Source organism: Xiphophorus couchianus, chromosome 18 (assembly GCF_001444195.1).
Source record: "Xiphophorus couchianus chromosome 18, X_couchianus-1.0, whole genome shotgun sequence".
NCBI classification, from domain to species: Eukaryota; Metazoa; Chordata; class Actinopteri; order Cyprinodontiformes; family Poeciliidae; genus Xiphophorus; species Xiphophorus couchianus.
In genome coordinates this window covers 18,614,384-18,638,434 of record NC_040245.1, presented here as the reverse complement: position 1 = coordinate 18,638,434, position 24,051 = coordinate 18,614,384, and the positions used below count along the sequence as shown (strand labels likewise).

Sequence of the window (24,051 nt, the reverse complement as noted above, 5' to 3'; positions counted from 1 at the left end):
TCTATTTCATGTAGCTCTTTGTTTTCAGGCTTCTTGGTGTGGCAATGCTGTTATATGCACGGGACACCCTCTTTGAGAGAAAAAAAACCTCAAAAATGTACATTCGTATAATAGCTTATCTCAAAATCAGTAAAAAAAATAAATAAATACATACATATATATATATATATATATATATATACACACATACAGTAATATCTTTTGTTTTGGGGCGAAAGTGGCTTTGTTTTTTTGTGTTATTTTTAGATTAAATAAAATCTTGCATTTCAAAAGTCAGTCATGATTTGAGTCATGTTTAATGCTGCTGTATGTCCACTGTGTTTTGTGGCACTTCCTGCTTCCTCCTGCTATCTTCCAGTATCACTCGGCTCTTTTCAGTTATTGGTGTCTAATCTAATAACTATGGTATAAACGTGCTTGACTGGACAGCAAAATGGGCTAAGAGAATCTATGGAGTCCTGTGAAGACCAAGAGGAGATAGATCCCAAATCCAACAATGCAGATGAGCTCAAAGTTCCTATTAAATCAACCTGGGTTTCCTCAATACCTCAGCAGTCTCCTTCATATGAACTATATCACTCTGAAAAATAAATAAATACATATTTTCGTTCAAAGAGTTTTACCTGTTGAATCAAAGCAGATCGCTGCTTTGGTCTCCTGCATACTTTCAGACTCCAGTGGGAGGAGCCACGCGGCGCTGTTAGGTTTTAAATCCACACGTGGTCTCGGTCTCAGGGCTTGTTTAGCACCAACGACGTATCGCTGAAAACCTCTGACGAAACTCATGCCAGCGCACTGCACACGTCCGCCGCGGCAGGGGTAAACTGGACCACACAGAGGCGAGGATGCCATCTCACCCTCTCAACCAGTTTTCCGAACTGGAAGACGTAATGAGCAAGGTAAACGGAACAGGGGGCGGAAACGCGCAAAAGAAAAGTTGAGCGCAGGACAAGTTGGTTAGCTAAAACTCTGGAGGGTGCTAACATTAGCCTTTTTAGCTGCTCCACGAACTCTACAGATAGTTTACTGACTTGTGACTTTGGGTTTTCTTTTCTTGCGTTACAAAAAAAAGTTGTTTTCCGGGGTCCAAGGCCGGTTTTAGTCCTGTTGCTGTTTATTGTTTTGTCTGCAAACTAGAAGCTAAGTAGTCGGAGCGTTGTGGCGCCTCTTCACAACAGCGGCCTATCATCAAACTCTCTGAGCGACATTCTTACAACTCTTCATGCTTAATATAGCGCTCAAACTAGTCCCTGCCTTTTCACACTGAATCTGAAGTGAAGTGGCCGACTTGAAGAAGTAACTGCCAAAAAGTTTATTCAAAACAGCAAAGCCAAACTGAGCTGTAACTTAGGATTTTTCTCTTCGTATTGGGCTGCAGTCACTGTGCGCCTGTTCATATTTCTGCTTTGCTTATGTTGCTTATACTGCAGCTCGTTTTAGCTTCATACCCAGGTTTCTGTGTTTCTTTAAGCTTATGTCCAGAGCAGCAGCAAATAACTCTGAAAATGTGTGTTTTTCCTTTGGCTTTACAAACCATCCATTGCATTTGACTTTGTATTAACAATGTTTGTTGATTATTAAGAAAACAACTTAGTTCTCCTGTGTACATTTCTTGTAGCTGAGGTGACTGAGATCAGCTTTTATAATCTTTGATTGATTCTGATTTAAACGCCATAGTTTAAAAAAAAAAAAATCTGATTTGTTGTCTTTTAACCACCCAGGTTAGGATGGAGCATCCACAAATCATCCAGTTCCAGATATTAGCTAATTTCTTGGTGCATCTCTGCCAAATGCACAATGTAAAACAGGAATATTTCCTTCTTTCTCAATTTCTGACCCCCTTTTTGCACTGAAGTGGGGCAGTTATTAGCGTTTCCTTTATAGCAACTGGCACTAATAAACTGGTGAAGTTTTGGCTTCAACTTTGAGCTGAGCTAGAGGAAAGGACTGTTTTCATCAGGCGCTGGAGGTAGGCTCATGGAGTAAAGCAACCAATCAAAAGTGTTTTGATCACCACGTTTGAATTTCTATCTAAGCACAGCCTCAATTAAGTAAAAACACTAAACCTAACAAGGGAAGAATTTGGATAATCTCAGGCTCAGCATCAGCCTTCTGATCCTGCAGGAGGTCAGTTTAATTTTAAAACTGCACCGAGAACTGCACTGGGAGTGATTTTTCTCCAGGAAGACCATTTGTAACTCAGTTCTTCCACATTGTTAGTCTTTTAAAATCCTCAGATAATGTTAATAAATTTAGCTTCAGATACTGTTTAAATGCTTCCTCCAGGTCGTGATCAGAACTGGTCACCTTTGGGTCTAGAACACCATTAATAGGTCGAGATACTCAATAAGAAGGAATGTATCAGGGGGAATGTGGATGTGTATATATCCTCTCTCTCTGCACTGTGGTTGTTCATAAAAATATTAAAATAACACAGATGTAGTGTCATGGATACAGAGTGACTGCTTTGTTGAAGGAAACCTAATTGGAGATTTGGAAGTGGAACCTTTTTAGTTCATACCCATGTATTGTTTACAGATGTTCTCCACCTCCTCTGAAGGAGAGAAATCCATAGATGGGGAGTAAGAGAGCTACTTGCTCCGAGGCTTGTAGGTTGTAGGTTATTGATCACAAAGTTTCAGGGGATTTAACGCTAGTTGTTAATTCAGCTGCACAGGGATAGGTGCCTTGCTGCCAGAAGCTGTCGGACATTTGACTGTTGTGGATTTCCTACATCTGCACAGCTACAGCAGCACTTCACTGCTCACTGCCTCACCTTTTTTGCCAAGTAAACCGAGAAAGGCTATTGGTTAATATTTAAAAAGTGCTTTATAACAACACTTTCATGGTGTTATTCAGCCAGTTGCTATAAGGACTTGCCGCTAGCTGCCATGGAGCAGTATCTAAATAACTTTAAAGAAAAAAAATCCAAAAGGTTTGCAAATATTTACTCTGTAGAAATATGAATTTAAAAGCAACGTAAAACTCTTTTAATCTACAGCGATGAACTGGTTTCTGAATAAAAGTGTTTATCCTCTAAATGTCAAATGAGAACAGTAACATTTTCACTAAGTTTTTATATAGAACTAAAGGTGCATTTTGAGAAATCTCTGGTTTCAGTATGTAATTTTAAAAAATTGCACGATGATGCAGTTCAAATATTTACCCACATACATTTTGCCAATTCTGGCTTGCAGTTAATAATAAGTCAAAATTTGCATTGCATTCATAATGGAGATTTTTATTATAGAAATTTGAGTCTAAACAAAGTACGAAACGCATTAAAAGGTAATTGCCATGCATCCTGCCTATTGAGTGCTAGATGCAAGCATAACAATGAAAAGTTGAGTGGAAGGACAATGTGTGTTAGCAAAAGGCTGGATGCCTGTACATAATCAACCAAATATAACATTTTATCTATGACTTAATAAGCTAATGCACACAAGAGCGTCAGCCATTCACGCTCTTCATTATGATTAGTAGATGTACCCAGCTGGTTAGGTCAAATGCATATTAAGAACATATAGTGACATATGTGCTGTTGATGTAGAAAGAAAAACCTTCAGGTTTTTCTGCTTTTGACCTGCTGATTCTTATTAAAATTGGAAATGTACCAACTCTGATCTGTGGCTGAGTGAATTGTGCATATAAAAGATGCTTTGTTGTTGAAACACAGCAACAGGTTGAAATACGTAACGATTTCCAAAAGAATTGAGTGCAGCTGTAAATGTACAGAACTGATTTTTAAGTTTAAGTCTGCTTCTTTTGTGTGAAATCATTTTGGGTAAAAGTAAACAAAAAATAAAATTGTAAGGATTTGCAGCCCAGACCATTCAGACTGCCTCAAATCAGAAAGCTTGATCTTAAACAGGGTCAAAGTAGTAGTAATGTTGTGGTAAAATATTTGAACACGTTTCTTTCCTCTTTTGTTTTTTACAGCATTTTCTCAGTCTTGACCTTGGAGAGCAGAACAGACCGCCTCCCTCTGTGAACCTGGCCATGACTTCTCCGGGTTACGCCAGCGATCTGTGCAGAAGCTCCTCGTTCTCTCTGTCCAGCCTCCCTGCTGATTCGTCAGACGGCCTGTTTCTGGCCTCCAGCCAATGGGGGCAGCCGTCAGAAAGCCTGTCGCCCTCCCAGCTTGCTGCTAACTCCAACCAGTGGGGAAAGTTTGGTTTTCTCTCCCAACGCTCTGTCAGCCTGGTGGAGACGAGGAGCATGCCGGCAGCAAGCCTAGACTGGCCCAGCACTGAACTGAAGACATCCGAAAGTGACATGAGCCCCACTGCCTTACAAGCTGCCGCTGCCTCTTCATCATCCAGCTCCTCATCACGCTACAAAACCGAACTTTGCAGATCTTTCACAGAGAACGGCCTGTGCAAGTACGGCGGGAAGTGCCAGTTCGCCCACGGCCCGGAAGAGCTACGTGATCTAAACAGACATCCTAAATACAAGACGGAGCCTTGTCGCACCTTTCACACCATCGGCTTCTGCCCGTACGGGATCCGCTGTCACTTTATCCACAACAGCGAGGAAGAGAAGAAACCCGCCTTTTCTCGCTCGTCCTCATCATTCTCCTCCACCCTTAACGCTTCTCACCAGCTAGCAGATTCCTCCTCTCCCTCGTCCTTGCGCTCTCACAGGCCGCCTCTGATCAGGCAGAGTTTTAGCTTCGCTGGCTTTCCTTCCGCTCCTCAGCATGTCCTCCAGTCAGTCTTGACTGGCCACACCCCTCCCCCTGCCGCCACCGCCGCCTCGTTTACATGCGGCTCATCAGGCTCTCCTGCTTCCTGTGCCGACATCACCGACCTCCTCTCCAGCGCCTTCCTGGAGATGGACTCCGCCTTCGAGGCGTCTGGCGTCCAGCAGTGCCAGCCCTCAGCGGGCCACGTTGTCCAAACCGACCTGCGCTCCCACTTCCTGCCTTCCCCCGACTCAGGCTACTCTCCCAGTGGACTGTCGCCCACCAGCTCACCCTCCCTCCAACAGAGCCCCAGCAGCGCTGACCATCTTCTGGGGTCGCTTGGCGCCCGCTCTCCGTCTTATACCTCCCTGTCAGATCAGGATCAGGACGGCGGCAGCTCCACCAGCTCCCTCAGTAGCTCCGAGTCATGCGGGGGGAGCAACGACAGCAACGGGAAGCGCTTGGCGGTGTTCAGCCAGCTCTCTGTTCCATAAGATTGCTGCTGGCTTCCGCCTAAAAGCAGCAGAGGTCTTTGAAATGAAATGTTCTCACCTTTAACCTCAGTATATTTTCACCTGAATGACACATAAGACGTTCTTTACAAACTGTGTGGCATTAAAGATGATGAGGACTTGATGGCAGATTCAAAACACTTTATAGAGATTTCCCTGTGTAGATTTATGTGGCCAAATTATTACCCCGACACGCACAAGCCACACTGATGCTTAAACTAAAGAATACACATCACCGTAATAGTTTTACATCAATAAATGGGCTTTTATTCTTTACCTAAATAGTTAATATGTGCCATGAAGACAAAGAGCAAAAAAGCCAAATCAGTGTCATACGATTGATTTGCTCAACCGCACAATCATTCACTTGTCTAAATGTTTTATGAATGGTTTGCAGTATGTGACAAAGCCAAAGAGGACATGTTTTTGCAGCTCAGACTTCCTAATTACGGTCGAACAAACGGTGGCCAATGTTCAGGAGTTTGCTCCAATAACTGTACGCAGTGTTGTTTATAAGCTTGTGAAATAGTTTTTTGGGGTTTTTTTTCTTTGTAAATGTGCAGTCTGAGGTTATGTTTAGATTACTGGCCTTAAACCTGTAAGTCAGACAGAGGGTTGTCTGTTTTTTTTTTTTTTTCTTTTAAAAGATGTGCCTGTAATGTTTTTATTGGGTCCCGTTTTGTTGTTGAGCCAAGATTCTGATTTGTTTGGAAAGATGGAAATGGAGGTGAGTCTCAACCTTTTTTCTCGGAAGCATTAATTCAAACTGTCTTGGTATGCGTTGCCAGCTTGTGGGCGCTAGTTGCATGCCTAACCAGCAAGTCTAAGCTACAGTTTGAAGCATAAACAAGATGCCTGCTATTGGCATTTGGCTTTAACATATTTAAATCAAATCCTTCTTAACAGCTCTCGTCAAACACCCCCATTTTAGGTGCTGATGGTGTTTTTGAATTGATCTTTGACACAGACATTGCTGTTAGTGAGTCTTTGTTTTGTTTTTTTCTTTCTTGCTCTCATCCACGGGTGCACCATTACAGTTTCATCAAATGTTTTAGTGATTCTCGTCTTGTTGCATCTCTCCATCATTCAGTGTTAATCCTTGCTGTTACGCCTTCATACTGTTCTGATAAGATCCACTTGAAATGTGCCTGTTGCCTTACTGAATTAGACTGTAGAGGTTTAGAGTACGTATGCTTAGTGTTCTAGAAACATTACTCGGCTGTATTTTTTTTTTTTTTGTGATTTTTGTTTTGTTTTGTGTGCGTGTGTGTGTTTACAGTAGTTGGTTAGACGAACAGGCGTCGTGATGTTCCTGGTCTATTTAAGAATCGCCTTTTTCGTCGACAAGTTTGAGACCTGTTTAGATATAAAGGTGAACATCTTTAGTAAATTAATTTCTTTAATTTATTTTAACGTATTTATAGAGGACTTCTCAGTTAATGCTTGTATCGAGTTTAATATATTTGGGTTTCTTCTGCCTTTTTCTACTGAAAATAAAGTTTTTCTTTTTTAAAAATAGTTTGTTTCTTTGTTTCTCACTTAACAGATATGCTAATGAGGCAGAACGTATGCCTTCCGTTTGCTCCATCTTTTAGCATAATCTACATAAGTGTTGACTTTGTTGCAGACTGCATGCATCTGCAGCCATTCTCTGGTTTTTAGGTGCAGCAGGAAGGAAGGAAGCAGGAAATGACTTAACTGTCATATCTGTTTTCAGTATTGACTGCATTTCTCCAGTGACCACGAATGGTTTAGGTTAAAATATAGAGATTTAGAGTAGAATGAAAATTTGTATTGTCTTACATTTTAGATTTATAGTTGACTGACTTTTATTTTTCTCTCTTTGCACTCACCACTATTGGTCACATTATAAAGTTGTCTGTGACCATCTAGCACAAAAGGACTATTCTTTGAACATTTCATTCTTAAATTAGAAGATTTTTCTTTTTAAATACATTTTGCTTAAATGTTGTGACATGTTTTTGCTTTTTCATACCATTATTTGAACTTTCAAAGGTGAGATGTACAGCATGCAGTTAGTACACATCACATTACATTCTTGTTCTTGCCAAAGTGCATATATGAAGTAAGAAGTGCACAAGTTGGTTTTAAACGGTTAATCTTGGCATTTTAAAACAATAACCAAATACTCACTTTGAATCCACTGTTAAGTTTTAGATGTGCTTTACTACTGAGCTTATGTAGTCCTGTATCAAAGGATTGTTTATGTGTGAGCAGGAAGAGAAATGGTACATGGTGTCCCCCAATATAAATAACATCACAATATTAATTTGCATTCACTATATATGAGCCAATATGTGGAAAGCTTTTTTTTGCTGCAGTTTCGTCTTTTAGCTCTTTGTCTCTGATAGCTCTGCAAAATTAGAAACTAATTTTTGTCAGGAATTTCTGCATCTTCCCCAACATTAAATCGTTTGATGGATCCATCAAAAGATTTAATGAGGCAAACAGTGTAACTTTCCTGCCTCTGTTAAAGAAAAGCATTCCCACAGCATGCCGTTGCCAACACCTTGTTTCATATTGGGGATGATGTTTGTTTTACACATCATTTGTTGTATATGAACAAAAACAATTATGATCTTGTCATTTTTAGCTGAGCACCTTCTTCTACAGGCTTTCTGTGTTCCTTGTATGCAAAGACAAACTTGTTATCTTGTGGGTTTCTTTCAGCATCGGCTTTCTTTATTCTGTCTGTAGAATTCAAAATCAAACGGAGCCAAAAAGATAACAAAATGTGAAAGTGAAAAAAGAAAAAAACAAAGAGTTTATTGTGAGATTCACCTCAAGTAACTCAAAAACTGCAACTTGAATTGTTCAAATTGGCAAAAAAAATTTTGATGGAAAAAATAAACTGATGAATGAAAGAAGAATATTGCTAAGATTGGTAAACTTATTCAACCTATACAACATAGCTGAATGTTACAGTATAAATTATATAAAACACAGCCTATTAGAATGAGAAAGGGAATATTGCACATTGTTCACATGATAGTGGTATTGCACTCGTTTTGTTATACTGCATGAGTATAAACTGTAATAAAGCAGTGAGTAACCAAATTAACAAGATGGTAACAGTAAGTTTGAGTAATTTAAACCCTTGTGTTCAAAAAGTTCAAATATGAAACATGCATAAAGAATGTACAGAAATTTAACAGTTTGGTTTTGTGATGGCCCGGGATGGGGGAACAAGATCCTGTTAAACCTGGTTGTTCTGGACTGCTGTTACATTTTCCAGAGGATAGAAGTTAAAACAAACCATGTGCAGTGCGAGTGAAATCTTTTATGATCTGCTCTGGCAATAGGGGGTTCTTGGACAGATGGGGGTTAAGCCCAGATGATTTCGTATGCTGACCTCACGACTCTTGGTAGTATGTAGTGGAACTGCCACTGAACTGAGATGCTGCAGTTCAGTCTAGAAAGTTCAGCAGAGGGACGGGTTTCTCTTTTCAACTTCTTTTCAGAGTTGTCAAACAAATTATAAAAAGATGTTTTCTATGTCTGGCTTGATGATTGTGTGAATTATTACTATGTCAAAAATTCTAGAAAATGTATTTTGCAAAACAGATAAATAATGGGCATGATAGGTAGCTCCTTATTTAATATTAGACTATGAGATAGATAAATCTACAGTGGAGCTGTTAACCATAACACTAATGATTTTAATAAGTTGGAAACATTTATGTGAAATAAAATGAAAATTATGTTTCCAACTTATATGTTTTTCTATCAACACACCAAAAAAACCAGAAAATGAGACCTCCCATACTGAATAACTTCCAGTTCAGATTTACATAGATCAAGAAACAGATTAAACTTCACGTAGTTTCCAAGTAAGCATTAGTTTAGTGATGATAGCTGAGGAAAATTTTACAACTAAAACAAATTGCTATCATCAGCAGGAAGTACAGGAAACAAAAACACTAATGCATTGGATTAGACAAATCATTTTTATATTCAAGAAATAAGTGTTCCCAAAATGGATCTTTGTTGGATCCCAGGACTTACAAGAAATTGTTGATCAGGATAATTATAAAGCCACAGAGGAATATTTTTCCTGCAGAACTGTAAGGTGATAATTTTGGTAAAAATTTTGTGATTTACTTTATTGAATGCCTTTTTCTTCAGCACAATGAACTAAAGCTCAATTTGCAGATTGTATGATTAATGTCTGTCATATCAACAATCTTTTCCAACTGAGTTGAGGATTTTTGCAGCTTTTCTAGCCTCTCCATGGGCCTCAAGGCTGTTCTTTGGTTAATACATTCTTTATCCGGCCAATTAGTTTACGTGCTTAGTTGTGCCACACTTTCATTTTCCAATGACTGCACTGTGCTTTAAGCCTGGGGACAACCTGCTTTTAACTTCTCCACAACTTTCACAACATCTCTGCTTTATTCCTTGATCTTCATGATGTTGTTTGTTCATTTATGTTCTCCTGAGGTCTTCACAGAACAGCTGCTTATACTGAAGATTCATTACACACAGGTGGAATATATATCGAATGCAATAGTTTTAAATAGGAGTATCAGATCAAAGAGTAGATATAGAAGATGAAGTAGATATAAAACAGATGAAGACCTTTCAGATTTTTACTTGTATACACTGGAAAGCCATGTAACTCAGCTGTTCCTACACACAATTATGTATTTGTCTCTGATGGTTTCTAACATAATATTCAAAAATAACCCAATATAACAGTTTGCGATTTTACCATAACAAAATACAGAGATGTGTAAAAATGTTGATTCTGATATTACTGCCACTTACATTCCTTTTCACTTTCTTCCTGCTCAGCTGACCTAGTTTAGTCATCTCTAGTCTAATGACCAAAACATGATTGCAAATTGTTTAGTTTTCAGTTTTCAAGTATTTTTGGTTAGAACATGGCAGAGTTAGCCTCTGCCATGTTCGGCACAAAATGTATCGGTGCCTATCATTCAGATAAAATAAGAGTATGGTCTTCTTAAGGATCCTCATTACTGACTCACAAGAAGTCTTTATTTTTTCCTCATACATGCACACACTCAAGCTCTATTATCTAGTCTCTACAACAGCAGATGGGTTAGCCTTCCTGGGAGTGATTGGTTAGCTGTGCAGGGTTCAGAGGCATGTGTGTGCTTGTATGGGTATGTGGCATTGTTTCCTAGAGACATTATCCCACACTCCTGCGCTGCGGGACAGAGGAAAGGCAGGCAGATGGCTGCATTCAGGTCCACCATAGGTCAACATATGGGCCATAGAGACAAAGTTTGTGTTTGTGTGTCTGAGAGCCTGAGCATCCCGCCATGCATGAGTGGAAAAGGTTGAATGAAATAAGAAAGGGGAAAAAAAGGTAAGGGTGGGGGAAGATGAAAACTGGTGAGAAAAGAGTTGTGGGAGAGTTTGAGAGGAAGAAACTTTGTGTCTTCCCATGAGATAATGCAAATTAAGCCCAGCAATATGGGTGTATGAGGACTTGTTAGCACAACCCTGCAAGGTAACACTTTATTTGACAGGTTGTGAATAAGACTATGATGACACCGTCATAAACATGACATAACACCTATCATGAACATGAGTAAGTCTTCATGAATATTTATGACAGTTGTCATAAAGTGTCACTCGGTAAATCATGACACTTTTAATACAAAGTTGACGTTATTCAAAATGTCTTTGTTATGACAACTTGTTATTAAACTAGGCAAAAATGTCTTCGTTATGACAACTTGACATTTACCAAGAAATCGTGATCTGACATAAATTTGTTATAAAAGTAATACTGATTAAACTTTAATAATTATGTAACTTTATGTTATTAAAGCTAAAGTTTAATCAGCAATACCTTTATAACAAATTTATGTCAGATCATGATTTCTTGGTTTGTGATGCTGTTTGATGTCAAATCTCTCAGAACTTAATTTTTTCTTCTGTTAATTTTAATGAAGATTTGTTGTGATGCTATAAAAATCTGTCTTCATTTTCAGCTTTCTACCAGTCACCTGGATGATTAGTTTTTTTTTGTCAAAACTTATTTGTGTCTAGATCTGGTAATAATTTCACACTTTGACAGAACCCCAGTTCCTTCTGAAGAAAAGTAATCACGATACCATCACCAACATGGTTCACTGTGGGTAGAGTGTGCTTTTGGCAACGTTCACAGTTGTGTCAAACTTGTGATTTTGACAGTCAATGGTGGTGACAGTAGTAGCGGTTTATCCTAATTGGAGCGATAACCAAAACTCCCACAAGGTTTTGGGAAACTATAGCAAGATCTGGATGTTTTGTTTGAAATGCAAGACTGTACTCTTTAGTCCAGATATATGGGGAATATTGGAGATTGCTGACTTCTGCTTCTTATGTATCACTATTAACTGATGGCAGGTGTTAACTATAAAAGTCTGATTGCTGAACATGATTTAAATAGGTGATTTAGCAAAGTAGTAGTTTCAGGAGGCAATCACTTATGCATCCAGGACCTTTCTGTGTGTCCCACCTTTTCTTGCTTCTTGAAAAGTGAAGGACTCAGTGAAGCAGTCACAATTTATCATACAAAAGATTTAGGGAAGTTCAAGAGAATCTATGAAGAGAAACCTCTACTCAATATAAGGGGTTCAAGAAGACTTGAACTAAAGATCTGTTACCCATAATACAGTCAAGAAAACCCTAATCTTTAACAGGGAAACACAGGCTCCTTGTTGTCGGAAATAAACAGGTGAGTAATTTTTCAGTCTGGACAGCATATTTCTTTGTACTTGTCTGGTGAACTTTAGTTACAGAAACATGAACGGTTCTGAGTGCAGCTCTTGAGCCCCCTACGTTCAGGCCCCCTCTGTTCAGGCTCCTTTCTGAGTCTATTGGGCGACACAAGGGAGGGAAGAAAAGACGTGTAGAAAAGGAGACAAAATGTCCCTGCTGAGCTGCAACTATTGTCCCTCGGTTTCACTGGAAGAATCAGTCTCCATATAACCCTACTTCTCAGCAGAGGAATTTGTTTGCAGGTGAAAGGAAACACTGCCTGAAGACCACTATTACACCTTTGTCACCTTTTTCTGTTTCCTTCTCCTAACTCTCTGTTTCCAAGAACCTCCAATGAAAGTCTCTTTTCTTCCTTTCTTCTCCCTACAGCCTCCTTCCAGGCTCTCCATTTTCTCCATCTATTTTTCTTTTTTGCCCACTCTCCTAATCTCCTCCTCCACCAACTTTCTAAAACTCTACCCCCTCTCAGTCTTTCTCTAATCCCTCCTCCTGATTATTTTCCTCCTCTCAAGAGAGGATTTGGGCTGTTTAATGGGTTGCAACGAACAGAAAAACACTGAGCTTGGCTGCAAAGGAATACAGACAACTAACTGAGATTCCTAGTCTGTTTTTTCCTCTTCCTCTGGATTTCTATGGTTGAATAAAAGTTTCATAAGGGTTACATTGCACTGTGCAGATTTACAAGTGAAAAGTAACTATTTATGGTATATTCAGCAATTTTCCTGAACTTGTCTTGAAAACTTGAGATAGCTTAAGCACACTTGTTTCTGAGACGTTCTAACAGGAGAACAGAGCAGGGCTATGAGGGCAGTTTGAGACAATAGCGTTGAAAATAAAGAGGTAGTCAAGCAATAAAATCTTTATCATCCACACGTACAATTAAAAAATACAAATCGAATGAAACAAGGCTTAAAAAATTCACAATTCACTAGATCATCTTTAAAACCCTGAATTGTGCATTGCCCATCTTACAGAACATAAACCTATCAAGCAAAATATTATTTTATGAGTTATAACAATAAAGAGTACATTACTCTTCACTGAAACTGGAAAATTTTAAGTATGCGTCCCATATGTGTCTTTCTCCCTAGAACCAAACCAAATCTCCTTTGGGGAACGTTTATGTTGCTGAAGGAAAACCTGACAAGAGCACAACTGGTATTACTCTTCTTTAATAAAAAAAAATGTCTTCAGCAAGCATATGATAAAAAAGGAATACAAGTATTTGTGTAAAGTATAACTGAGATGTGAATAAATAAACCCTCAAATGTATAATGATTGTGTCATGTGTCTCCATCTGGTGGCTTAAAGAAACTACTGCTTTGAGTTCCTCTACCAAACATGACAAGATTTTCATGGAGCGTAGCTTTGTCTATTACATCACAGTTTTATTAAGTTTACATAGAGAAGTCTTGTTTTAAGACCCTATGACTGAACAGAGAACAAACACATTGTTATTGAACATAACGCAGTTCAAGAAAAAATTTTACAAACATGATTTACAGCCAACTGAGAAAACATATATACACATGAAATCAGGTCAGCATTCTCAATCTAGTATTTGGTAGAAGTAGTGCTTGTATAATAACATTCAATCATTTTAGAAGATCAGGGTCCCCCACAAACAAGATCTGATTCTAATTATACATTTTAATGCACGGTTGACTTGGGAACACAAGATCTAATTCCATTTAATCCATGTGCCAGCAACATGAATCCAAATTACTACTAATTGATTGCAGAGAGGCAAGATGACCAAAAACACCAGACATAGCAGCAGTTCTGCCATGTGGTGTTTCTCATACCTGATCTGTTCACAAACTTTACCATCACTGGCCACATACACCAACAGCATCCAACATTTACCAAACTGCTGTTTAAGCTTCATAGGAACTTCAAGTGATGTACTAAACTTGCATCAGGTTTACATTAACTTTGACAATCAGGGAACAAAATATAGGAGGAATTTCTAACACACTAGTTATAGAATTGGCTTTATTTTTTTTTTTTGTTTGTTTTTTCACTACATCTGCTGATAAGCAACTCTTCACATTTAATATTTAGGTCCAGCAGTTTTGTTCCCAAGCAAGGCTTTCCCAGTTAGTGCATTGAAGCAAGCTTTTAAAAATTATGAATGTTTAGTCAGACAGATTTAGTCATAAGTTTGCACTAGATAAATTGTTCTAACATTTAGCTAATCAGTGCCAGTCTCCCCCAAAAATACTTCACACAAGAACTGATAACTTTATATTAAACAGTTTAAATGGACAAGCATTTCAAAAAATTTTTTAAAAGGAGGAAAAAAATGCACAAAACCAAAAGTGAACTAAAGAGCCTCCAAAGTGGGCTGTTGAAGTCCAAACAGTGGTTTGGAGGATCATAGTTGACCCATCCATCACCCACTTGACCCATTTGTGATCATATATTCCAATGTCCGTTATGATCAGTGGAAATACAGGTACATTCCTCCCAACACGTTGGCACCATTTATGTGTACCTGGGTAACCAAGGCAACCGGGTTACAGCTTCTGGATGACCACCTGAAACTTACCTAGGAGAACAAGAGGCAAAAAAAAAAGGGAACCATTATTATAATCTACACAAAAGTAAAGTAACAAAAATGGTCAGCACAGTTAATGAGATGATCTGGGCTTACTGATCAGTGAGAGCACATTTATCCTGTAGCAGTAGCCATTTCTTTTCTCAATGAGACACACATTCAAACTCCAGTGGTCTCATTTAAAACTGTCACGTTTATCCTGGTTATGTAGGTTGTAAATTCTGAGTCTCAACAGTCAGGCCTACTAAAGTAGCACTCCATTGAGAGTTTTTAGGTATAGATATAAATCTCAAATATGTTGTGATATTAATATCACAAAGGACTGTTTTGGAGTGCAGTGATATTTTTCAAGTATTTTGAAGTTGTGTTTTCACACTGAAGTAATAACACTGCTGCTGTTAGAGTCTTAAAGCAACAGAGTCTCATACTGGAAATTAATGATGTTGTCCAAAATGCTAAAGGTCACAGAGTGATGGAAGCACAAATGAGAAGAAGAGGAAAGAAGAAAATGGGAATATGGCAACTGATATTTTTATCATAATATTTACCAATATAATCACCAGCACAAAATTTTCTAACATTGTGAAGCCTTTGCAGACAAAAAACATACATCCACAAAAACAGATAAAATCAGTTCAAGTTTTATTCAAGTCACCTGTTAAAAAACCCCCCAAAAAACACTTTTTTCTCAAATTGCACAGATAGAAAAAAAATTAGTGTCAGTTTTTCCCCCCCAATATTAGGCAATAGTGATGCCTGTTATCTCAGAGTATGTCTCTTAAATCAATTTTCATAATCTGTGATGTTCCACAAGGTTCAGTTGTGGGCAAATTAATAGAATCTTCTTACATTCTTTTATTAGGTAGCATTATACAAACTTATCGGACAGCTATGTATCAGCTGATGAAGCCCACCTGGTGAACAGGTTGTCCACCCTAGTCCATCATTAATCAGGCTTTTACCCAGAGATGTTATGTTACTTGATTGCTTGCTTATAATTAGAACCATTACTTGTTCAAAAAACAACTCAAGCAATTTAGCTGCTTGTGAGTTTTAGTTACTATAACTAACCACTTTAGTTACTGCTTGGAATCTGTGAAAATATTATACCTTAGTCCTGCACATAGGAATAGAAGTCATGTATTGGACACTTACATGACGGCATGATGGAGACCTCAGCTGTCACCACACTCTCCAGCCCGAGGTTAGACAGAGCTCCTCTCACCACACCGCAAGAAAAAGCAAGATACTGAGAAAAATAATAGATTGATCAGCTACAGCTTAGCTAAAACAAACTGATTTCATAAGCTGCGTGTCATAAACATTTTATCTGCCTGTTTATGTTAAATTTAAAGTTAACAGCAGTGTACATCTACTTGAGTGTACAAGGTGATAATTCTGTACCTTGGGGGCCTGATCCAGATACTGTTTCCCACCGGAAAACTGAGTCAGAAAAGAAAACTTGTTGTCCTGTAAAACATAGGTCCCCTGTGGTGCAAAATACATGGTTAGACTGCGCTATATTTTATTCTGGACATTCACAGTTGCTAATGCTCTTCTGAACACACATTTCTAGAATTGTTACTATTTCCATGAGTAGTTTTTTTTAAAACCTCTTTAAAAAGAAGAACTTTACAGGCTTTTGGTTTTAGTTCAAATGCTGTTTGTCATTTATTGGAACCTTGGGCAGAATTGGAGGCTTTGCTTTCTGTATGTCAATATTACAATATTACAAAGCAGTGTCTCGTTTGACACTGTCTTCAGCACCATGAATAAAATTACATTTAATCATTGCTCTTCTCTGTGAACCAGATTTTTTTCAACAATATTTTACCTGATGGTTTGTCCGGAGGTTATCCACTTGTCTCCTAAACACCTTAGTCCAGAAGTCTTTACAAATAAACTTCATAATATCCAACTCATCCTTAAAGCTGGGGGTGTCCCTTGTCAGTCTGCAAGCAAACATCAAATCATATACATATCACAAGGGAGATCAGTGGTCGGATATGCATCCACTGTTAAATATCCCTTATTATGAATATCACCAACCTCTCAATGAGACCTTGTCCCACCCTGAAGCCCATCGCTTCTAAGAGAGAAATACATGCCGCTCTGTCCTTGGGTGAAATAATATATAGACATATAAGGGAATTGGTTAAAAATGCAACTAAATATCTTGTAACGTGGTAAATGCTAAACTTGTGCTACACAGAATTTAGAGAGGAGAGAACACAGACTAAGCAATTACCTGGTATGTATTAATATCCTACATGCCCAAAAGTAATTGAAGTATATTTTTTGCGTTTTGCTAGCTTTGCAGCTTTAAATTTTATCTTACAGTTTTTATTTTTGTATATATTAATGGATTAGGGCTATGTAATTGCTTACAGGCTTTCTCTATATCAGAAAAACAATTTGACTCAAGCTTGTAAATAAACAGACCTTGTTGTCCAGCTCTCCTTTACTCGACTGCTGCTCATTGAAAATGTGCGAAACAATCTCCATATGGAGAAACTCAAACAAGGAGTCGTCTGCCATTCTGTAAAAACACTCAAAATTAACATAAAGCTCTATGACAGGATGGGACATTAAGAAAATCAGCTGTAAACATTAAAATCCTGTTCTTCTGTTTAGCATTAGCTAGCTAGATTTGGTTAGCAACCGGTAATGAAATATTTCTTAGCCTAACAGAATGGGCTATACAAAAACGTAGTAGAGAGAAAAAAACAATAGAAGGATCACTTATAGAAATTAATCACCACAAATATCGCATTAGATTCAAATTTTCACTATATTAGCTTACTTGTCAAACCTCCCGTACTCTGCTAGCCTACTTCTGCTTCTCAGGTTGCACTCGATATATCCGCCAGGGCACCCCGTAAAAAGTATGCAGGCGAAGTTAAAGGTACTTGGATCAATTTATATGGATTATCAACAGGAGAAGAACCCTGTTTGTGCTACTAAAGACAAGGTAAGTAATAAAAATAATCTAGTGATTGAACAGCCTCCCTGATACCAGATAAACAGCAGGTTCACATCTAGATGTAGCTTCCGAGTACGCCGGCGTGATACACAAACATCTGTAACATACCAGGGAACCAATCAAAATACAAAGCGTATTTTTCATGCGCTTCCTGTATCCGATTTGATTGGATCTTAGAAAGCAAGCTACTTCCTCGCTCATGTGATTTGTTTTCGACAGGAAAGGTTGGACATTTTCTGAATTTGATTCTGCTCATGTATCCATTGTGTAATGCAAAACCCCCCATTCTTTTATTTACAATGAAGTGACAAATTCAAATTGAGTCCTTTCGCTGCCCATCCACTGTTGTTTTGTTGTGTTTCCAGCCATGTCCAGCAGCAGATACCCGATAGTGGTGCAGGGGGAAGCGTCTGAAACGGACTCCGATGATGAAGTCTACATCACTTCTCTAACTTCTCACCAAACTACCGCAGGAGGAGCCAAGGTTAACAAATAGAAATACAAATAAACTTTGAGCATTTGAGCTCTATTTTTCTTAATGCGTTTAATGGATGCTGTCAGGTTCCTGGGGAAGCCTCGGAGACGGACAGTGAAGATGATCCGCAGCAGGCGGTCAGATCCTCTGTAATGGCTCAGGAGAGTGCTCAGATACTCAAGAGAGAGCTGCCCCCTCTTATTGTGGTCAGAGACAACCCCGATGTGCAGTCCATAGTAGAAGACAGGCCGAGCCCTTCACACAAGCCTTATGGTGAGGACACATACACAGCTCTGTGTTGATGCACAGAGGCAACAGCACAAAATCACCAATCTAATCCCTGTTTTGTTGCTGGTTTGTATGTGAACAGTGTTTGGAGAACATGCCATTGTGAAATAATGTATTGACGTTAAGCTTTGTGCATCTCTGTACTGCAACTGATGTTTTAAACACCATTTTCATCCTGAAAGAAGGTAATTTTGAGTCTTTTTCCCTCAATAACATCGGTAACCGCTATGATTGGTGTTGTTGTTAGAATAACCTCGCAGTTCTTTAGCATGGTGCATTCAGTAATGGGAATTTATAGTTCATCTCAGATTAGGGTCGCTCAAGCTTAAAATTCAGGTCACCAATGAAATTCTCAGGGCGTCTCCAAGTCCAGCGTTTAGTATTAATTTGTTGGCTAATGTTAAAAAGCCTGACTACATTTGCATTAGTCATATAATAAAGATGGATCCAGACACTGTCTCCTTCACTGAATTTAAGAGGAGTATATGATAAGTTTCCTGTCTGATATTTAAAAATTTATTACACAATTTGGTGTAATGGTGCTGATCCAGAACTTTATTGGGGTTTACCTTCTGCAATTATTTATTGCAGAAGGTAAAATAATTTTTACAGATACCACCATGTCAGTGGCATTGTATGGGGAAGGACAACTTAAAAAAGACATAAATATCAGATTAATTTCATAGAACTTTATTTGTGACAAATAACGGTGAAACAAAAGATTCATTACTGACTTTACATATTTTTATGTTATCAACCTAACCATATCACACAAACTTAGAAGGTCTTTGTCCATTAAAATTTCTTGTTTGATTGTTTTTATCTATTAGGTAGCTGTCGAGTTTCAGTCCCTGCTCCGTTTATAATTCTGTTAGCAGGAGATACCCTTCTACAGCAGAAGCTGCTGGAGTCCAACAGCCGGCTGTATACCGATGTGGGGCAGAGGGTCCGACAGGTTTACGGCAGTGCCAGTAAGGAGGTATGCTGTGTTTCAACTTGAACCAATAATTTGTCAATGCATGACTTAATACTTATCTAAAGTCTTTCTTCCCTGTTGCACCACTTCTGGTATAATCTGTCATCTAATTTAGATGAAACAATTCCACACCTAAATAATAATATCAAAATTATTCATACTGTTGGCAATTTCAGGTGTAGAATATTTTTGATTTAACTTGTTTTTGATAGGAAATGTGACAGGCATCTCTCAAAAGATAATAGAGCAAAATAAGACGAATAAAAAAATTATTTTTTACTTTATGTGTAAAAATGCCACATCACAAAATATTTATCACTGCAGTAATTACTGGAAAAATCTATTTTGACATTATAACATTCAAATCATTCTTGTATTTGCTGACCGGCTTTCTCTGCGTCCACTTGCAATTTAATGAATGTTCTTTAGTGATGAACTCTTAACAGCCTTTGAGGTTGGATGGCCTCTTTGCCATTACCCTGATCTTTAGCTGAGATCAGTTTCAAGTCGGTACTAACTGGCCCACTCCAAAAACATTAATATTTCTTTCAATCAGAAGAAACATGCTGGTCAAAATAAAAGATTACTTCCAATAAAATTCTCCCAGAGATATGAATTATTTTGTGTTTAATAAAGTAAAAGTTCTGACATGCAATGCAGACATGCACCTTAGAGCCGACAGAATTTCTTTCCATACAGTAAGAAGTACCTTCTCAGTTTATTGGTTAACTTTGTGTTTGTAAATTAGGTCCACAGTGTGACATCTCAGCTGAATACATCCCAGAGTGCCATCATCAATGCTTCCCACAGTATCAGATTAATTCTGGACGATCTGAAGGCTGTGTCCGAGAAGATCGACATTATCACCAGCTGCCAAATACTGCCTGATATTAATATCAACCATGATTATTTAACTTCACCTACACCTTAATCAATGCATTGCAACTGACTGAAATGATGACATATTTTCAAACAGCATCATACACACATATACATTTAGTAATTTCAGAGTAAGACACAAAGAGGAACAGTATATTGTTTTACTTAAGTGGATGCAAGCTGTCCCTGCATATAAAAGTAAAAAGTGTTTGTAAGTTGCCTTTTGTTGTATTTAACTGACAGTTAAATACAAGTGGCTGTATGTAGCTTTCTGTTAATAGAAATTTAACCGAACATGTTATTCTTTTTCTTCCTTTAAAGCACAAAAAGTCTACTTTTTTTAAAGAATAAATTGTATATTTAAAATCTGAAGGATTATAAATAAAATGGTAGTCTCTGATTTCTATGGATGCTGTCCAGGTTTTTGATTTATTTTGTTTGTGGGTTGAATATATCATGTATTTATTTTTGGTGTTTTTCAGAAGGGACTTCTAGGGTAGATGAATATTGTTGCTTAAAAGAAAATCATAAGCTAAAAATCAAACAAAATTAATAACCACAAAAAACATCATAATACAAAACTTCAGTAAATGACCAAGAAACATTCACATAAAGAGACATTAAAATAAAACTCTGTAGTTCAAACAACACGCGCTGTTGCAAATGCTGTCACATTATTAAATATCACCACAGTATAATTTCATGTTTACGACTTCTGAATCTCGCGCATTCACATTTCACTAAATACACACCAAATATATTTTAAACTGATGTTTGAATAAGACACAGTAGATTAAAATGACCAGTCACAATTACAAACATCTGCCGAACAAAATACTAATACAAGAAAATGTACTGCAAGCCATCAGTAGATCTACTTATGTAAGCGTTTCCTTGTACTCGTTAAACAGGGGTGTAGATATACACCAACACCACCACCAGCAGGTTGAGAACGGTGCCTACAATACCCACAATCCCAAGTAAATGATCGGGGTCAACTCTGCACCTCTCCAATTTTTGGCGCAGACTCTGAGCATCAGCTGCCTGAAATAGAAAGTAGAGCATAGATGCACATTTTATATGTCTTGTAGAATTGATGGCCCCATGCAAATAGTGCTCTGTATGACCAGAGCCCTTATGAAGTTGAGCACCACACCACCTATACAGTGGAAATATAAGAAATTTAACAATTGTTTTTCTAACAGACACTGAGGGTTTCTGAACATTTTTAATATGTCTTTGTACAACTTTGGCTGTGTGGCTGCAAATCTAGTTTTTGATAACTTTTGACAAAAGGTAAAAACTGAATGTCAATTTTTGACACCATGACTACCACTACCATGACCACCATAAAAAGTATAATGTGTTAGTTACATTTGAGCAATCGGGTAGCAAATCCTCGGCTTAATTCCTCCATATCCCTTTTTTTCTGAGAGAGAGTCGTTTTCTAACTCTCTTCTTCATACTCTGTGAACAAGGTATTTGTTGCTCTTGGTAAAGAACAAGTAGGTAGATTTAAGCAGTGATGCATGATGTCCACTTTAATGGACATATGATTAACTGGAATTTCCAGCTCATGAAAAATCAATTAAAGCAGTGTATGGGATTTCTGGCTTGATATGGGATGGGAGTTTATTGTGCACTTACGCTAGTTATCCAGTAGATGGTAGTGTGCAGTATTACATACCAGAGACCACTAAAATGGCTCTGCACAAGTAAACCATTCACATTCACACATGACCAAGAAAAAGGTTTTGAATGTAGTGACCTCTAAGAAAACTGTATCCCTCTTTCTCCTCCTCTCACACATATTTTTGTGATACAAATTACATCTTCTATTTACAGTGATCCATAGCTGATCTTTGGAAACTTTGTTACAACAGGAATGACACAATTTGTGCTTATGTATTTTGTTAATCGAAAGAAAAATTCGGAAACCACAGCTTACATAAAATATTTTGTAATTCAGCAAAATATGGTGATTTTCAACATACATTGAAAGTCACAAAGTCTTGTGTCAGGTTTTTATAATTTGATAAAGGAACAACTTTTAGATAGAGGTCACTCGTTAGATAGCTGTTTCAGACCTGAGCTCTCTGGTTCTACTTGTCGACTTTCCTCTTCTTTTCAGTCAATCTACATTATAATCTAGGCTGTCATATTTAGGTAGATGGGCTGTAAAATGAGTAAAAAAAAATAGCTAAAGTCCCCAAAATATTTTGAAGCTTCTATGCACAACAAATCTGGAACAAAGTTCCAGAAAACTGCAAAACAGCCGAAACACATAGTTTCTTTAAATCTAGACTAAAAACCCACCTGTTTAGAGTTGCTTTGTAACATAATTATGAAACGTTAATAAATAATCTAATGTGTAATGACGGCAAAATGTAATGTTGACTGTGTGTTCTATGACTTTATATTTTGTGCTTTTATGATGTAAAGCACTTTGAAATGCCTTGTTGCTGAAAGGTGCTATACAAATAAAATCTGATTTATTGATTGATTGAAAGATGCCTAGAAAACCTGGAGAACAACCAATTCAGACTACTTAAGAAAAGCACAAGAAATCCTGCTACTTGGGGGGAAAAAAGAATGAATAATTTAGTTTAGCATTTTTCTGGCCAATTAACTTTAAAGGATAAACAAATTATTTGAAACCTTAGTTTTTAGATAATGTACCTTAGATCTAGTACTTTATCTGAAAACTATCCATGTTAAATGTAACATTCTGAGTTTACCTGAGTAGTGTTCCTCCGTCCTCTGTCTTCTCTCGGCACCACTGTGGGCTCCATGTCTTTGCCTGGAAACCTTTCCAAATTGAAAGTAGTAGAAAGCAAGAGTTCAGCAACTCCCAATAAAATACGGTCTGATCGTTTATGCAGATTATGATGAGCAAGAGTGAGCGCAGCTTTCGTAGCTGTTGGAGTTTAATTCTTGTGTTTTCTCTACCCCAGGCTGAAGAGGCTCACAGGTCTGTGATAAATGAGGGTTATGAAGGGATGCAGGTCTGACTTATTGTGCAGCTAACTGCACAGAGTGCCGCTCAGTGCAAAGGGACTTCTCAGCTGTCCTCCAACAGCTTTGGCATAAAGTCACGTTAAAGTTGGCTCATAAGTGCCTGTGTGCATCTTGTCCAGTGGGAGTGTTATAGAAGAGGATCAAGAGGCCTCCAGGGTCTCAGAGACTCTTCTGGATGTGTGTACATATGTTTAATTACTGCTAAAGAATGAGATGAGCCAAGATTATTTTATGTCAATAAAACTTCTTGAGTCACTACTTAGTAAAACTACTGCAATCACAGTCTATTTGTGGTATATCTCCACCAGTGTTCCATGTCAAGAGAAAGACAGGTTAGCAGATTTTTCCTTCCGAAATAGTTCAAGTTCAGTCAGATTGGTTGGAGAACTTTTCTGAATATTAGTTTTCCAATCAGAATCCACATAAATATAATAAGACATACAGGATTCAAAAGCAACCATCCATTTTAAAATAAAGTTTACAGGGAAATAAACATTTCTTCCATCATATTTTTTAAATCTCACTCTGATGTGTGTGTTAATGTGTGCGTAGCTATCCATCAGTCCCAGTTGTGCTGATCGAGCTTCAGGCTTTAAAGGCTTTTTGAGCGACTAAGAAAAAAAAGATCAAAAGAGCAAAATTAAGTCAATAACTGAGAAAAATAACACACTGCAAGTTTTTGACCCAATATTTGTGAAACATGTGACTCTTATCTGAAATTTAGATTTAATTGAAACCTGCAGAGATAAATAACAAATGCTTTTTAATCTCAGCGAAATCTTACGTAACTAAAACCCACCTTCTAAATTCAAATCTACAGACAAATTTTTGCAGTTTTAATGTGATCATTTAAAATAAATGCTTAAAATAACTAAAGTGAATTGAATAAATACATTTAGTTTCCAAATAAGTGTATAATT

The 24,051-nt window shown here is 37.7% G+C and overlaps 3 protein-coding genes across 7 annotated transcripts; 2 read left to right on the top strand and 1 right to left on the bottom strand.

Annotated features, from left to right (window-relative positions):
• Positions 1-690: 690 nt before the first annotated feature.
• LOC114133604 (mRNA decay activator protein ZFP36L1) lies at positions 691-6,714 on the top strand. Its single transcript, XM_027999645.1, has 2 exons — positions 691-899; positions 3,940-6,714. The coding sequence occupies exons 1-2, from the start codon at positions 846-848 to the stop codon at positions 5,176-5,178; spliced, it is 1,293 nt and encodes a 430-aa protein (XP_027855446.1). The 5' UTR covers positions 691-845; the 3' UTR covers positions 5,179-6,714.
• Positions 6,715-13,319: 6,605 nt separating this feature from the next.
• On the bottom strand, positions 13,320-17,476 carry trappc6bl (trafficking protein particle complex subunit 6B, like). Its single transcript, XM_028045561.1, has 7 exons — positions 17,316-17,476; positions 16,955-17,051; positions 16,562-16,629; positions 16,347-16,464; positions 15,917-16,000; positions 15,668-15,761; positions 13,320-14,503 (listed from the first exon to the last, which is right to left on the bottom strand). The coding sequence occupies exons 2-7, from the start codon at positions 17,048-17,050 to the stop codon at positions 14,472-14,474; spliced, it is 492 nt and encodes a 163-aa protein (XP_027901362.1). The 5' UTR covers position 17,051; positions 17,316-17,476; the 3' UTR covers positions 13,320-14,471.
• A 106-nt stretch (positions 17,477-17,582) lies between these two features.
• bloc1s3 (biogenesis of lysosomal organelles complex-1, subunit 3) lies at positions 17,583-20,436 on the top strand. 5 transcript variants are annotated; one of them, XM_028045557.1, is made up of 5 exons: positions 17,583-17,719; positions 17,861-17,979; positions 18,057-18,243; positions 19,137-19,237; positions 19,983-20,436. In XM_028045557.1, the coding sequence occupies exons 2-5, from the start codon at positions 17,863-17,865 to the stop codon at positions 20,163-20,165; spliced, it is 588 nt and encodes a 195-aa protein (XP_027901358.1). In that variant the 5' UTR covers positions 17,583-17,719; positions 17,861-17,862; the 3' UTR covers positions 20,166-20,436. The 5 variants fall into 5 exon arrangements, with proteins under 5 accessions (XP_027901358.1, XP_027901356.1, XP_027901360.1 ...); XM_028045555.1 differs by having other exon boundaries at positions 19,134-19,237; XM_028045559.1 differs by having other exon boundaries at positions 19,137-19,229; positions 19,983-20,177.
• The last annotated feature ends 3,615 nt before the right edge of the window (positions 20,437-24,051 follow it).

What these genes read in the sequence shown, in the direction of transcription:
- LOC114133604 (XM_027999645.1), top strand. Translation starts at nt 846, where the DNA reads ATGCCATCTCACCCTCTCAACCAGTTTTCCGAACTGGAAGACGTAATG. An exon ending in TGGAAGACGTAATGAGCAAG is followed by an intron (nt 900 to 3,939) that starts GTAAACGGAACA and finishes TGTTTTTTACAG; the next exon opens with CATTTTCTCAGTCTTGACCT.
- trappc6bl (XM_028045561.1), bottom strand. Translation starts at nt 17,050, where the DNA reads ATGGCAGACGACTCCTTGTTTGAGTTTCTCCATATGGAGATTGTTTCG. An exon ending in AAGGAGAGCTGGACAACAAG is followed by an intron (nt 16,630 to 16,954) that starts GTCTGTTTATTT and finishes ATTTCACCCAAG; the next exon opens with GACAGAGCGGCATGTATTTC. An exon ending in GGACAAGGTCTCATTGAGAG is followed by an intron (nt 16,465 to 16,561) that starts GTTGGTGATATT and finishes GTTTGCTTGCAG; the next exon opens with ACTGACAAGGGACACCCCCA.
- bloc1s3 (XM_028045555.1), top strand. Translation starts at nt 17,863, where the DNA reads ATGTCCAGCAGCAGATACCCGATAGTGGTGCAGGGGGAAGCGTCTGAA. An exon ending in CTACCGCAGGAGGAGCCAAG is followed by an intron (nt 17,980 to 18,056) that starts GTTAACAAATAG and finishes GGATGCTGTCAG; the next exon opens with GTTCCTGGGGAAGCCTCGGA. An exon ending in CCCTTCACACAAGCCTTATG is followed by an intron (nt 18,244 to 19,133) that starts GTGAGGACACAT and finishes TAATTCTGTTAG; the next exon opens with CAGGAGATACCCTTCTACAG.